Genomic DNA, 16,300 nt, shown 5'->3' on the forward strand with positions numbered 1-16,300 from the left:
ACCTCAGAAGGTATGTGATTTAAACACGTCTAAGTTCTTCCACTGTGAATATTTAAGGACCTTCAATGGAAATGACTATTCATTTTCTGTGTCATTGCAATGCTAGAGGTCACTCGACTGTGCTGGAGACGTTCTTGCTCAATTCTCCTACCATGCAACACAGGGCTACTCTGTGAATATAATAACTAAGGGATCAGCATAAAATATACTCTTAACACAGCTATATTACCCAAGAGGCTATATTACATTTCCTACAACCAAAAGACAGCTTTATTAAATTCTTCTCTCATGCTTCCCCCTTTAAAGGTTAGCTCATTGACCAAGCTGACATGTTCATACTACGAAAGCTTGTCGTTATTTCTACTGTACTAGAAATGATCTTTCAAGGACTTCTTTGTTTTTTAAATGCAGTGCTAGAGTTCTTAATCTTAATGGAGATGTTTTAAGAACCAAGAGAATGGATTCTAGAAAACCTACTGCCAATTATTTGCTATGTAAACCTTCCTTAACCTGCTGCTTTCCAGAGGTTTTGGCCTATAACTTCCATTACTCCCTGCCTGAATGCCTGTGCTTGCTGAGGCTGATGAGAGTTGATGTCCAAAACATCTGGAGGGCACCAAGTTGGGAAAGGTTGTGCTATTTGAAAAATAAAAACAGCAACGAGATATGGAGAAACAAATTGACTATTGTTGGGAAGGTCTCATAAAAATAAAATAAACAAACAAACAGCACCATCAATTAATCTGTGCTTTTCCATTGATAATTTAGTAAGCATGTAAAAGCAGACACTATTCTGCATGTGTCCAATTGATGTGTGTCCTTTAGGACCTGGAAGAGGGCAGAACAGGGGCAGGCTTATGCATGCTCCACCGACATGTGTGCAGGTATGGAACCCCCATGAAAAGTGGTTGCCGTCTGTAATAACAGCACTTGAACTTATATGCTTTAAATCATATACAGAGTTAGGGAGGGGAAGGAAGCCTTTCATAGCTACAGAAGTACACGAACAAACAACAGTGGGTATGAAAAAATATGCTCTTACTGTTTTTGGTGGGATCTTTCACCACAGCATTTGTCTTGGCTGCATCCTCAGCCAGTTTTCTGTAGTTGTCTTTTAAGCCAAGGAGATTTTCATTGAGATCTCTGATTCTAGCCAGGACATCATTCGCAGTATCATTTGCTTGCTTGGCTTTGTCTTTGACAGCTTGTACCTTGGCTGCTGTGTCTGTAAATGGGAGGTAGGTGGGCATGAGAGACTTGTACGTATTGTATGCACAGACGTGCTCTATCACTGATGCAAGGCCATTCCCTTCGACGTAGTTACGAAGGGCAAAATCATTGGTTAGATATGGAAACCTAAACCATTAAAAATATAGTTCTTTTCTCACCTAATGTAAAGGAGCATGCCATATATTAGCCAGATCCTACTATCATGCTACCTGCATGTGATTTCTCACCAAACTTCAGTAATATCCTGTCAGTAAATGTTGCCATCAGATATCACTAGCAATGTCCTAGCTAAATATCTTGTGAAGGAAAAAACTGTCAGTGGAATGGAGCCCTGTGTTATCAGTTTTTGTGAAATGAGAGGACTGCAAATGCCTATTGATTGAACTGCCATGGTACCTATATGAATTATGTCTGAAATCTAAACTTACATATTATACAAATTTGGACATACAATTTTCACAGGAGCCAGCTTCTGAGCATGATTTCATAGTCCTGTCCCCCCTGCCAAACCCTGTCACCTGCACTGGCAAAGAAAAGAGCACAGATGCTTATGAGCTAGTTTAATTAGATCACAACTTTGTTAAATCAGAAAAGTCTGTGATCCAGTATTTTTTGGCACACTGAAGATTCCATGCCGAGTGTTATACTGTACCACAGAGAATTGTTCTTTCCAGTCGGAAGTATGGCAACATACCTATGGAGCCATGCCAGTTTGCCCCATATGGATAGATACTGGCAGCAGATCTTGGCTTCTGTTTATATCTTTTGAATGCAAAGAGTCTCAGTCAATTTCAGTTCCCTTCATTTATGGATTTGCGATATTTCTCTGGAAATTTTGAGTTTTGCCTAACTAGACAGAGCGTTTACTCTTTGACAGTTTGCTAGTCTCTGTACTGTATTGCTACGGTAATAGGAAGGAGAGGTATTTTGGGGAAATGAGCTAGAGGAAAATGGTGGATTAGCAGTATGGACTCAGCTAGACTGGTAAGGAAAAAGTGATTTATATGAGTTCTATATGCGATATAATATTCTGCCACCAGATGGCGATGTGGAGTCCCATTTTCTCTACCTGTTTTCCCTGTTTAAATTTACAATGCTTTAAACTGAAACGCTTCTTTGATTTGTCTAGATCCAGCCTATGTTGTCTTTCATTCCTTGGAAGAAGAAGAAAATTAACTTCCAGAACTGGCCTTCTAAGAATGACAAGAAAGTGATAGCTCCTGCAATGCCAAGGGGGGAGGGGGGAGAGAATGCCAAGTATTCCTTCTTCTGTGGCAGACAGAACACCAGCATCCTCAATGATGCTCACAGGCAGGAGGGCACATAGCGAAAAGTATAATATACATACATCCCTTGTCAAAAAATAGAAATCAGAAAAGTATTTCAGTCAAGTCTGTCAATACTGCAGCACTACTTACTAGGGCCTAGTCTTGCCTGTGAACTGAGAGAGATGGATGACGAGCAATGGAGCACCCTTGTGTAGAGATGGTGGGAAGAGTGTTCACACCTGTATTGCCTAGACGATGATCCTTGCCATCTGATGCTGTGCTGTGAAGTTGGGCAATGAGGCCACCACAGCATAGCATGGGAAGACAAAACAAAACAAAAACCCTCTTTGTGTGTTCCTTTATCCAAATAATTAGCAACATGTATTTATTTATTTAATACAGTTATATACTGCTTGTCATCAGAGAATCACAGGGCGCTTTACAGTATAAAAGCAGAAAAACAAACATAATAACAAACCAAACAATCACCCCACCCGCAAGAGGAGAAAGGGACGGAGTGTGCATAAGCATCCCTCCTGTTAAAAAGCTACAGCCTGTTGTGTGGAGTCTACTGTGTTCATGTAGGTTTCCAATGTATTTTAGACCCCTGATCTTCCAGGGTTCTAACACACACCAACATGAGAAAGCCTTGCTGAATCAGGCCAAAGGCCCATCTAAATCCAGAATCTTGTTCTCACAAAGGGAAACAAGATGACTATGAAACGCCTGCAAGCAGGACATGAGTGCAACTGCAGTCTCCCCACTTCTGATTCTCAGCAAGTGGCAATCTAACCGGGTGGCAGGAGTAGATCAGCCTCCCTTCTGTATACAGTTGCCTTCCAACTAATGGAGGGCAACGGTGGTGGTGGGTGAATGTACTTGGCCCTTTGTCCTCCTTAATGAGATGTTGATTGCATGCAGAAAGGAAAGTCAGAGGCAGACAAAAGAACTGCCCAGTTTCCCAACATGGAGACATATTTCCCCTGGCCTAGCTCTACTGATGGCAACTTTGCTACATTTGCAACACTTCCTTTCAAGCTGTTTGAAAGCTTGAAAGAGACACACAACATAATCCCACTCGCTTCATGATAATTGATTGGCTGGATTCAAGCAATGTGGGAAATGGATTTCGGGTGCTCCCCAAATGGTGGTCAGCCCTACTACTTACCATTAGGAATCACAGACAGTTTCCCCAAGGTGTCGTTCAAAGCTTTCAGGAGATCTGAGTTCTTTTCCTCTGCATCTTGCAACCTATTCTGCATTCCTTTTAGATTATCCTCATTTTCTGCAAAGAGGGCACAAAACAAAGATTTGACTTAGTTTTCTGAAGCCTCTGTTTATTTCATATACCATGTATGTTGTCAGGAAAACAGGAAGCTGAAAGGTTCTTAATCAAATCAAACAACAACAACATATTTATACCCCGCCATCCGGCTGGGTCTCCCCAGCCACTCTGGACAGCTTCCAACAAAATATTAAAAATACAATAAATCATCAAACATTAAAAACTTCCCTAAACATGGCTGCCTTCAGATGTCTTCTAAAAGTCAGATGGTTATTTATTTCCTTGACATCTGCTGCGAGGGCGTTCCACAGGGCATGTGCCACTACCGAGGAAGCCCTCTGCCTGGTTCCCTGTGACCTCACTTCTCGCAGTGAGGGAACCGCCAGAAGGTCCTCGGTGCTGGACCTCAGTGTCCAGGCTGAATGATGGGAGTGGAGATGCTCCTTCAGGTATACTGGGCCAAGGCTTTCAAGGTCAGCACCAACATTTTGAATTGTGCTTGGAAATGTACTGGGAGCCAATGTAGGTCAGATATATCATTTTCACTTTCTCTCTGTTTCTCCTTTTCCCAATCAGTTCTCCATATTTTTACAGCAATATGCTACCATTATTTTTAAAAGCCTTCATGGAAATCCATCAAATTTAAGGCAAATTTCTCCCAATATACATGCTTGTATGCAGTTTTGCCAAATATTTACATTTTTGCAAACATTTCCCCTTAAGTAATGCATTTTTGCACGTTATCTTCACTCATAACATGAGCATTTTCTGTTCTTTACCCTAGCACACACAGTTTCGTACGCATAATTTGGCTGGAGAACTGCATTGCAAATTTCAGAAAAGTGCAAATTTTGAAGGATGGCTGCATTTCAGGTTGCATACTGTTTCGGGAAGAGTGAATTTGGTAGATTCACCTTTAGATGAGAACTGAATCAAAATTCTCTCCCATCCCTAATACTCACAGCCACACTATAGAGGAGCCTGGGCAAAGAGAGAATGACTGACCCAACGGCCTTTTGTGGTGTAGTGGTTAAAGTGCTGGACTAGGGCCTGGAAGACCACAGTTCAAATCCACACTCAGGCATGAAGCTCCCTGGGTGACTTTGTGCCAGCCACTTGCTCTGGGTCTAACCTACCTCACAGGGTTGTTGTCAGGATAAAGTGGGAAGGAGAACAATGCACACCACTCCAAGCTGCTTGGAGGAAAGGTGGGATATAAATGTAATAAATAAATAAATAAAATCTATGGCTGAGCAGGGATTTGAAAGTATAACTTATAAAAAAATACATATACTTGATTATTTTTTTAAAAATACTGATACCTATATTTATATCTATCTGATGGCAACCACACAAAAATGAAAACCACATATCTTTTCTTTAATTGTCTCCGCATAAGCTTGGCAGCATAGAAAGGTTTTTTGTGAAACTCTTGCAGAAAAGAAATGGAATCCGTAACTTTTGAAATTTAAATCAAGGATTTCCACTGTGTCTAAGGTCTTGGTTTTCTTATATTAGTTTTATACAATACCTAGTATTTATAGAATTTTCATTCTTATTACAGAATATGCCTATGGTTGCATTTCGAATTGCACACCATTCCTAGGACTGCATTTAAAAAAGAGGAAACTTGCTGAACAACCGTTCAATAATGGTTAAATTGAATAGAAGACACAGGAGACTTTCCTTAACATCTTCTGCCCTCATCAATAGATGAAACTGCTGTGGTGATCTCAGAATTTCTTGAATTTCTTCAGTGGTGTGTGTGTGTGTGTGTGTGAATAAATACAATCAATGAGGTCAGAGTAGAGTCACAAAGAGTGTGTTTTACTTACCAAATTCCTATTACATTGACTTGATGCAGCTGCTGCAGCTGTAATACCCATTGAAAGGCCATGATATCATGTTAACTATAATATGATCAATACTGGAGGCAGCACTCTCTCTCTCTCTCTCTCTCTCTCTCTCTCTCTCACACACACACACACACAGAGAGAGAGAGACATTGTAAAGCAAAACTAATTTGTGGATAAAATAATGTAATAATATCCATTTAAATGGAAAAACTGCTACAAACCATAAGGACAATAATTGAATATTCAATATACTATTGATGAAATTAATGTCATCCTTTGTGTATGATTCAATAGTCTTTGCAAGCTGTTTTGCATGACAGTGGTGTTTTCTAGGACATCTTCCATAAAAATGATTTTTAAGGCTGTCAAATCTATGTTCCAACTCGGATTGGTGGATATTTGCAAATACATATGTCACAAACTCAGGAGTGTAGTTTGGCAAGGAAAATGCTGATTAGTGCTGAAGCATTATTTTAGAGACATTTTTCATTATTTATTCTCATCAAAATGGATGTTATGGTGCTGCAGCATTGGAGGGAAGACATTTATAGCAACGAGGCATTTTCCCCTTGAAAAAAAGGGGTTGCACTGATGGCAAAATCTGGGAAATGAGTTATAAATCATGTATAGATTGTTTGCCATAGGTGGCAAATTACAGAGAATTCAAACATTTGTATATACAAGGTAACTAGGTACATCTAAATAAGAGATATATTACATCATGTGATGCCACAACGCGTTCTTAATTGGCCTGTAAAATGGTCTCTCCTAGAAAGACAATAAATGGTCTCTCGTAGATACACAATAGATTTGCCAATTGATGAATTAGTAGCTCACTTCTGAAATATCTACCACATGGGTGTGTGTGGAATCAATGAGGAAACATGGCTCTTTAGTGTTGCTCTGCACATTTTCTGAAAGTAAAATAAAATGTCTTTTGCCATGATTATTGAAGCATGTTACATATAGGGTGTCCTGAAAGACAATTTGGAAGCTTCAGTAGGCACACAACCTGATAGACTTTTATCAGGTACAGCCATAGTTGTCCAAATTCCTTTCATTTGCAAGCCCAATTTAAGGTGCTGGTGCTTTAAAGCCCTAAATTGCTGAAGACCCAAATATCTGAAGTATTGGGAAGTTTTTAATGTTTGATGTTTTACTATGTTTTTATATGTACTGTCAACCACTCAGAGTGGCTGGGGAAACCCAGCCAGACGGGCAGGGTATAAATAATGGTAATAGAAATAAATAATAATAGTAGTAGTAGTAGTAGTAGTAGTAAATGATGAATGCCTATTATTATTATTAGTGCTATTTTTCTAGAAAAAGAGGTGCCAGAACTCACAATGAACACCTCCCTCATTCTCTTAGAATGGCAGTGGCACCCACCTGAGAGTTCTGACTGAAAAAAGCTGCTATTATTATTATTATTAAAATTTATATGCCACCCTTCATAAGAAACCAGAGACAATCAAGAGACCAAGGCTCATTTATTGCCTAAACAATGACTCTTCCGATGACTTTTTAATCTGACTTGTTTTAACATTTATTATTTATATTTATCAATCACGTCATAATAAAAATTCTCTAATATTGCTCCAAGATCTGTTGGACATTTCAAAAGAAAATATATAACACCTATGTAATGCTTTCAAAAATAATTTCTTCATAACGGATACATTTCAGGTAGTAGTTTTAGTAGTTCTTCAGTCAATGTCTGTTATACTGACTGCTTCTCTCCTGGGTGCCTTGTCCAAATTATATCAATTATTCCATTCTTACAGTTCAGAATCACCCGGGTCTGAAAACTACTTCTAGTTCTGCAGCCATTGAGCCAGGCTATTTTTATGACTTTTAATAAGTTTTAATCTCTGTGGATCTTCCAAATTCCAATATCCAAACTCCATCTGTTTAAAATCCCCCCCTTTAATATCTCAAAATGCATTTTAATTGTTTTCTAAATATTAAGAAGGAAAAAAAGCAAAATAAATTTCCTCAGGGAGTTCCATGCAGACTGGAGGATGAAGTTCTGAAAATCACCATTAATTTTTAAAGAAACTGCTCTGTTCTACAAGTGATAAATATTCCGAAGAGTCATATTTTGAAGTCACCTGTGGTGAAGTTAAACACTGTGCCGTAGTTACGGCATGAAATCCATTCAGTTTACTTGTGACTGACAACTTCCTTGCTTTTTAGACAAAGTTAAGCTAGTTCTCACTCATTATGCTAAGAAGAACAGGCATGCAGTCTGTAAGGAAGTAATCGAATGCAGATAATGAGAATAATAGAGGCAACTGCAGCGTAAGACAGCACATTCTACTCAAGGATGAAGAAGCTTAGCCTGTGCACTTATGAATGCAAGGGGCTTACACTGAATATGTGGAGAAGGCCCTAGGTGAGCCCTGACTGTTTTTGTGAAGCAGCTGAAGAATGAGAAGTGGGAAGATGACTAAGAGGCAGACAGGCATCTTTGAAGGCTCAAGAATTTCTCTTTCATTGGAATTACACAACAGGCCCACCTAGAGCAAGCAAGAGTTTTTCTTGGTCTGCTTTGCACAACAAAGCAATATTTGCTGCTGAAACTAAGCAAATTATAAGGAGAATAGCTGAAGCAGGAGGGTAGGAATGTCCACACGTCAGACTCTGCATTCTGTCCAGATTCTTAGAACCAGTTTGACACAGAGACATTTTTAGGGCTGAGTGGCAGAAGATACATAGTTCATGAGAATTTCTCTCCCATATCCTTCATGACAGTATATGCAAGAAAGAGTTTTCCTGTACCTACATCAGATGGCTCAGGGAGAAGGCTTCTGCCAATTTCATGGCCTTGGTGACCTAGAGCTCTCCAAGACAGTTGCAAGTCCAGATGCTAGGCATTGACATTGGCAAAGCAGAGGGATATCCTATCTGGTTCCCTCTCCTTCCCACCCCATAGCTTTAAAACTGTGTTGTCTTTATAAGAAAACAGCAAAAAAGTATAATGAGATATGTCTAGGATATTGGGTGTCATCCAACTATGTAATACTCAGAACATTCCCATTAAAATAAGTGGAACTGTTAGCAATAACCAACTTTGGTTAGCTATTTATTTCAATGGGTCTACTCCAAATATGACTCAGTTGGATACCCCCTGTTAGAAAACATCTCAGAATAACTACTTTTGGAGATCTGGTAATTGTAGTGTTATGAAGTCTCAGAAAAATAGGGGGAAGTTGCCGGTACAGTCATATACCTTAAAGTCTGCTGAATTCTTTTCTAAATCTATGCTTTGGTGACAATGACTAATGGTGGGAAGTGCTTCACTTTTTGCTGACACCATACATTTTTGTGGTCATAAAGGAATTCAAACCAAAAGCTCATGGGGATTTATCCAGGAACATATACAAAGATGATGATTATATAACAAAGATCCTGTGACTTTGCAGGAATACATATTACAAGGCAGTGCTAATCATTATTAGGGACCTCAGTGCTTTTCTTTAGGGGATACTCAAGGGTAAACAGTACTGGTACCTCTTTTTGTTGTTAAAAAGTGTGGAACTTACTGTAACAACTTCATGGTGAGTACCAGCACCTAGTTTTCTAGGGGGGGAAAGCACTGAATAGAGTACAAAGTACCTGCACCCCAGAAATGAAGTTCTGAAAAATAGAACTCCCATTAAGTTATCAATTGCTAATCTGAAAAAAGAGGAATGGCTTAGATCTGAATGACCACCAACAAATACAATATACTTTCTGCGCTTTCGTTCTGCAATTAACCTTGTTTAGACCAAAGCCTGTCTGAATAACATATCTTTAAAAATATGCATTCACAACCCCCCATCCCTTATACATTTGTCTTGCGTCCCTTTATTCTGACATAGAGCAAGCAAAGGGAAAGAAGAATTTGGTCACTTATAGCTAGGAGCCTGAAATCCACGTATGTGCAAAATGCTAGCTGTAGAATCTACTTTTCCTATCAGTTCTCCCCTTTCAGACTTCCAGCCCCACAGAGGGAGAGAGAGAAAAAGGGAGAAATGAGTAAATCTCCATTTTAATAGCTGCCGTCACACGTTTTGCTCTGTAAGGACTATTTCAGCAAATTTCGGAGGTAATATATGGCATTTTCCTGATTAACAGCCATTTTATACCTTATGTAATTGGCTACAAATCAGGTGGATGTCATAATGTAGCAAGAAAACATTCCCATCTCTGTCGCAGCCTAGGCCTGAGTTCCTGGAGGATATATTACTTGAGTGGTTTACGGGTTTTCATTACTTTAACTAATGTACTACCTGTAGTGCAGAGAGAGAAATTCCAAACTAATGACTGCTTCTGCCTACTAGCTCTTTACAGAGTCTCTGTTATTTGTCTTTTAGTTGTGGGCTTCCTATAGGGATTTGGGAGGATTCTAAGGAGACTTTGTTCTGTAAGTTTTTTTATTTTAGTGCTCTCTTCCTAACCTAGAAACTCCAAGCCATGGCTTAGGAATTATATTAATAACACCAACAACATACTGATGCAGCAACAAGTGCCACAAACAAATAAAAGCAATTAGTCTCAGGCTTGAATTTGGCTTAATGTCTATCCAGGCCACAATGTGATCCTGCAGGGTTAGAGTAATGTGTGCCAATATATTAACATATACACAGGATAGAGCTTTATGTTTCAGCAAAGCAGTTTCATCACTGTTAGAGCCGTCTAATAAAAAAGAAAAATCAGCTCCATAACCCTCCAATTAACCTGTAATAGGGCTTCATGACCATATAGGAGTACTTAACTTGAAATTTTATAAGATGCCTTTGTAGTGATATTGGATTGCTTTAGAAAGACAGAACTTTCCCTTGGTACTGAGAGTGAAGGGGGGGAGCAGTAATTTTAAAAATAAAATAATTATTTTTTCACATAACGAAAAGCAATGTCTTAACAACATGATGGCGAAGGTGCTGAATGCAAAGATGTAAAATGCATGAATGCATGCTAAAATACAATTGCTTTCTGCAATACAGCATAAGCCACTTTGATTAGATTTAGTTGTGTAGCCATCATCAAATCCAGTTTATGAAGTTGTGACTTGCCAGATGATCTTGAGCAGGTTCCTCTAAAGAGCCTTCTGGGGACCATGGGCAAGTGGTAGGTGGGACCAGAGGAAAAAGCGGGCAAAGTCAGAGGAAACAGACAGAATGCAGAGCAATGGATGTGACTGTAATTTGTGTATAGTAGGCTGATCCAAAAGCTGCAACCAGCACAAAATGCGGTGGCTCAGTTGCTCACTGGGGTGGAAATTTAGCTATCATGCCACTGACGGCCAATGAGCTACTGGGCAAGGTTCAAGATACTGGCATTGGTGCACAAAGCCAGATAACTGAGTTTGTCTCATCTCCTACATACCCAACCAATCACTGAATTCTGCAGGAGAAAGCACCCTGCAGATGCCATCCTATCAGGAAGTTTGCTGTGCACTGTACTGGGATTGGGTCTTTAGTGCATAGCTGCCAACGTTTCCCTTTTTTTAAAGGGAAATCCCCTTATTCCGAATAGGATTCATCGCAAGAAAAGGGAAAAGTTGACAGCTATGCTTTAGTGTGATGGCACCTGCACTCCTAGCATCAAACAGGTGCCTTCTCTATTGTCTTTTCTCTATTGTCCCTTTTCCAACAAGCATACTAAATGGAGATATCTATTCCAGTAGTGAATGGGAATCGATTTTATGTATGTTCTGTGTAAATTGCTTTGAGATGTCTCATGTGAAGCAATTCATAATTAAACAAATAGCCATAAGAATACATTCTAGCCATGCCAAAGTCAGAGGTTTCTACACACATAAACACAAACACCCATATAAGTAAGCAAGAGGCATGAACATGATTCAAGGATCTGTTCTAGCCACACAAAAGCACTTGAAAGGGAGGGTATGGAGTAGGGATGGTGAGCTGTGAGGCTTGGAGAAAAGAGGTGCAACCTGCAGGGGCTGGCATGGCTTGGCGAGAGAGCCTTGAAGATTGGATAGAAAGGCTGGAGGACTGCATTCAGGTCCGAGGTTTCCCACTCTGGATACTGAGCAAATCAGCAACACTCAGGATCAAACAAGACATGCCACTAAATGTGTCATTAAACAGCTTTCCAAATTAATGCAAGGGTACAGGGGGGATTGCCATATCTTCCTAGGTCATTTGTACTCTCACAAACACTGTCTGAAGCATATTAGAAAGAAGGTCAAAATAGATGTGACTCAACGTAGTCATTAGAAAGGATGCCGTGTTTTGCTTTTTAAATGAGTAAGGATGGGGGTGACAATTTTCTCCAGGACTGCAATGTGTGGCATCAATGGGAGCCCCCCGCCCACATTAATAGCACCCATAATTTCCACTGGGATTGTGCCTGGGAAGGGAAGAGTCTTTCTCCTCGTGAATCCCTCTAGTCAAACACACTTGGCTGATTCTTCCAAATTATGGTGTGCTTTCTAAAGTCACATCTAGTTTGACCCTCACTCTTGTCTAACTGAAAGGGTGTTTGTGAAAGTAAGATGACATAAAAAGATATTGTAGCCCACTCAGCGCCCTTGGAGCAAGTTGGAAAAACTAGATATGATGCTAAATGTGCCCTTGCATTTAATTTACAAGTTAAAAAAAAATACAAACAGCATCAACTGGGCATGCTGATAATTACTGGGACTGCAGCATGTGGGGAAGGAAAGCTTCACACCTTTCTTCCTGCTGCAGTACTGAGGACAACCCTTTCTTTGAACCCCTTCATTGAAAGGAAATTCCACACCTGCAAATATCACCTCCAGGAGAGATTTGTTTCAGGACCAACAGCAGGGAGGTAAAATGATTAAACTCCTCCTCCACATCTGCCAGGGTCCCAATAACTATTACCCCTCCTCTAGCAGATGTTGTTTGCATATTTTAAAAATACCTATCCATTAAGTGTCTAGTTTGGCCCTAAATAGGGATGTTATCCCCTTCATGGATCACTGCCTTGCCGTGGCGAAGGGGCTTGAAGAACTCAGAGAAGCTATGAACTATGCCGAGCAGGGCACCCAAGATGAACAGGTCATAGTGGAGAGTTTTGACCAAACGTGATCCACCTGGAGGAGGAACCGGCAAGCCACTCCAGTATCCCTGCCAAGAAAACTCCATGGACAAAGACAACAGGCATATAAAAGTTATGACGCTGGAAGATGAGCCCCTCAGGTCGGAAGGCGTCCAACATGCTACTGGGGAAGAGCGGAGGGCAAGTACAAGTAGATCCAGAGCTGATGAAGCGGCTGGGCCAAAGCCGAAAGGACGCTCAGTTGCGGATATGCCTGGAAGCGAAAGGAAAGTCCAATGCTGTAAAGAAAAATATTGCATAGGAACCTGGAATGTAAGAACCATGAACATGGGTAAGTTGGAGGTGGTCAAAAATGAGATGGCAAGAATAAATATTGACATCCTGGGCATCAGTGAACTAAAATGGACGGGAATGGGTGAATTCAGTTCGGATGACCATCATATCTACTACTGTGGGCAAGAAACCCGTAAAAGAAATGGAGTGGCCCTCATAGTCAACAAAAGAGTGGCAAAAGCTGTACTGGGATGCAATCTCAAAAATGATAGAATGATCTCGATACGAATCCAAGGCAGACCTTTTAACATCACAGTAATCCAAGTTTATGCACCAACTACTGGTGCTGAAGAAACTGAAATTGACCAATTCTATGAAGACTTACAACACCTTATAGAAGTGACACCAAAGAAGGATGTTCTTCTCATTATAGGGGATTGGAATGCTAAAGTAGGGAGTCAAGAGATAAAAGGAACAACTGGCAAGTTTGGCCTTGGAGATCAAAACGAAGCAGGGCAAAGGCTAATAGAGTTCTGTCAAGAGAACAAGCTGGTCATCACAAACACGCTTTTCCAACAACACAAGAGACGACTCTACACATGGACATCACCAGATGGGCAGCATCGAAATCAGATTGATTATATTCTCTGCAGCCAAAGATGGAGAAGCTCTATACAGTCAGCAAAAACAAGACCTGGAGCTGACTGTGGCTCAGATCATCAGCTTCTTATAGCAAAATTCAAGCTTAAACTGAAGAAAGTAGGAAAAACCACTGGGCCGGTAAGATACAATCTAAGTCAAATCCCTTATGAATACACAGTGGAAGTGAGGAACAGGTTTAAGGATTTAGATTTGGTGGACAGAGTGCCTGAAGAACTATGGATGGAGGCTCGTAACATTATACAGGAGGCAGCAACGAAAACCATCCCAATGAAAAGGAAATGCAAGAAAGCAAAGTGGCTGTCCAATGAGGCCTTACAAATAGCGGGGGAGAGAAGGCAAGCAAAATGCAAGGGAGATCGTGAAACGTACAGGAAATTGAATGCAGATTTCCAAAGAATAGCAAGGAGAGACAAGAAGACCTTCTTAAACAAGCAATGCAAAGAAATAGAGGAAAGCAATAGAATGGGAAGAACCAGAGATCTGTTCAAGAAAATTGGAGATATGAAAGGAACATTTCGTACAAAGATTTCCATAATAAAGGACAAAAGTGGAAAGGACCTAACAGAAGCAGAAGACATCAAGAAGAGGTGGCAAGAATACACAGAGGAATTATACCAGAAAGAAACGGATGTCTCATATACCCCAGGTAGTGTGGTTGCTGACCTTGAGCCAGACATCCTGGAGAGTGAAGTTAAATGGGCCTTAGAAAGCACTGCAAATAACAAGGCCAGTGGAAGTGATGGTATTCCAGCTGAACTATTTAAAATTTTAAAAGATGATGCTGTTAAGGTGCTACACTCAATATGCCAGCAAGTTTGGAAAACTCAGCAGTGGCCAGAAGATTGGAGAAGATCAGTCTACATCCCAATCCCAAAGAAGGGCAGTGCCAAAGAATGCTCCAACTATCGCACAATTGCACTAATTTCTCACGCTAGCAAGGTTATGCTTAAAATTCTACAAGGAAGGCTCAAGCAGTATGTGGACCGAGAACTCCCAGAAGTGCAAGCTGGATTTAGAAGAGGCAGAGGAACCAGAGACCAAATTGCAAACATGCGCTGGATTATGGAGAAAGCTAGAGAGTTCCAGAAAGACATTTACTTCTGCTTCATTGACTATGCAAAAGCCTTTGACTGTGTCGACCATGGCAAACTATGGCAAGTTCTTAAAGAAATGGGAGTGCCTGATCACCTCATCTGTCTCCTGAGAAATCTCTATGTGGGACAAGAAGCTACAGTTAGAACTGGATATGGAACAACTGATTGGTTCAAAATTGGGAAAGGAGTACGACAAGGCTGCATTTTGTCTCCCTGCTTATTTAACTTATATGCAGAATTCATCATGCGAAAGGCTGGGCTGGATGAATCCCTAGCCGGAATTAAGATTGCCGGAAGAAATATCAACAACCTCAGATATGCAGATGACACAACCTTGATGGCAGAAAGTGAGGAGGAATTAAAGAACCTTTTATTGAGGGTGAAAGAGGAGAGTGCAAAATATGGTCTGAAGCTCAACATCAAAAAAACGAAGATCATGGCTACTGGTCCCATCACCTCCTGGCAAATAGAAGGGGAAGAAATGGAGGCAGTGAGAGATTTTACTTTCTTGGGCTCCATGATCACTGCAGATGGTGACAGCAGCCACGAAATTAAAAGACGCCTGCTTCTTGGGAGAAGGGCAATGACAGGCCTAGACAGCATCTTGAGAAGTAGAGACATCACCTTGCCAACAAAGGTCCGTATAGTTAAAGCTATGGTTTTCCCAGTAGTGATGTATGGAAGCGAGAGCTGGACCATAAAGAAGGCTGATCGCCGAAGAATTGATGCTTTTGAATTATGGTGCTGGAGGAGACTCTTGAGAGTCCCATGGACTGCAAGAAGATCAAACCTCTCCATTCTGAAGGAAATCAGCCCTGAGTGCTCACTGGAAGGACAGATTGTGAAGCTGAGGCTCCAGTACTTTGGCCACCTCATGAGAAGAGAAGACTCCCTGGAGAAGACCCTGATGTTGGGAAAGATGGAGGGCACAAGGAGAAGGGGGCGACAGAGGACGAGATGGTTGGATAGTGTTTTCGAGGTTACCAGCATGAGTCTGACCAAGCTGCGGGGGGCAGTGGAGGACAGGAGTGCCTGGCGTTCTCTGGTCCATGGGGTCACGAAGAGTCGGACACGACTAAACGACTAAACAACAACAAAGGGATGTTATAGTTTGAAGCCACTGCCTGTTCTTGCTTTGTGCATTTCTGTCCCTGGGGTCCTCAGACCTTCTGATACAGTATCTTCTGTCCAAGTGTATTCAAACTCAGCCCTCATTTATTCTGACATAAACATCTCTGTTCCTGAGGATAGAGAATATGTTGTTATATCATTCTTCCTATTAGCTTATGGGATCTAGGGTGTTAATATTAACAAAGACTCTGGTGGCATTTTAGAGATTAACATGTTTATTATGATTTAAGCTTTCACAGACTAGAGTTCTCTTGCTTGGTACAAAAATGCACACGACTGAGTATAGAGGGAAGAAATGTAATAAAGTACCCAATGGCCATAAATTCCAATTATTGGCAGCACTGTTTAGTTTTTTCCTACCTGTATGTGTGTGGATAGACACATGTGTGTATGCATCTTACAACTGAGGTTAACACTTCATTTATCTAAAGTAGTGGACTCTAGTTCATTCAGGTTTATGCCATA

General features: G+C 40.7%; 1 protein-coding gene and 1 long non-coding RNA gene across 8 annotated transcripts in view; one reads left to right on the forward strand and one right to left on the reverse strand.

The window, feature by feature from the left end:
- Window positions 1-16,300, forward strand: part of LOC307213109 — an 84,320-nt gene that overhangs the window by 63,285 nt on the left and 4,735 nt on the right. The window lies entirely within an intron of this gene.
- The window catches only part of LAMA2 (laminin subunit alpha 2), a 390,451-nt gene that overhangs the window by 55,086 nt on the left and 319,065 nt on the right, over window positions 1-16,300 (reverse strand). For all 7 annotated transcript variants that reach the window (XM_079970713.1, XM_079970719.1, XM_079970718.1 and 4 more), the window contains 2 exons: window positions 3,667-3,783; window positions 1,043-1,225 (listed from right to left, as the gene is read on the reverse strand). In XM_079970713.1, the coding sequence (XP_079826839.1) occupies window positions 1,043-1,225; window positions 3,667-3,783 (300 nt within the window). The remainder of the gene's footprint in view (window positions 1-1,042; window positions 1,226-3,666; window positions 3,784-16,300) is intronic.

This window comes from Podarcis cretensis, assembly GCF_951804945.1.
Source record: "Podarcis cretensis genome assembly, chromosome: 3".
Lineage (NCBI taxonomy): Eukaryota > Metazoa > Chordata > Lepidosauria > Squamata > Lacertidae > Podarcis > Podarcis cretensis.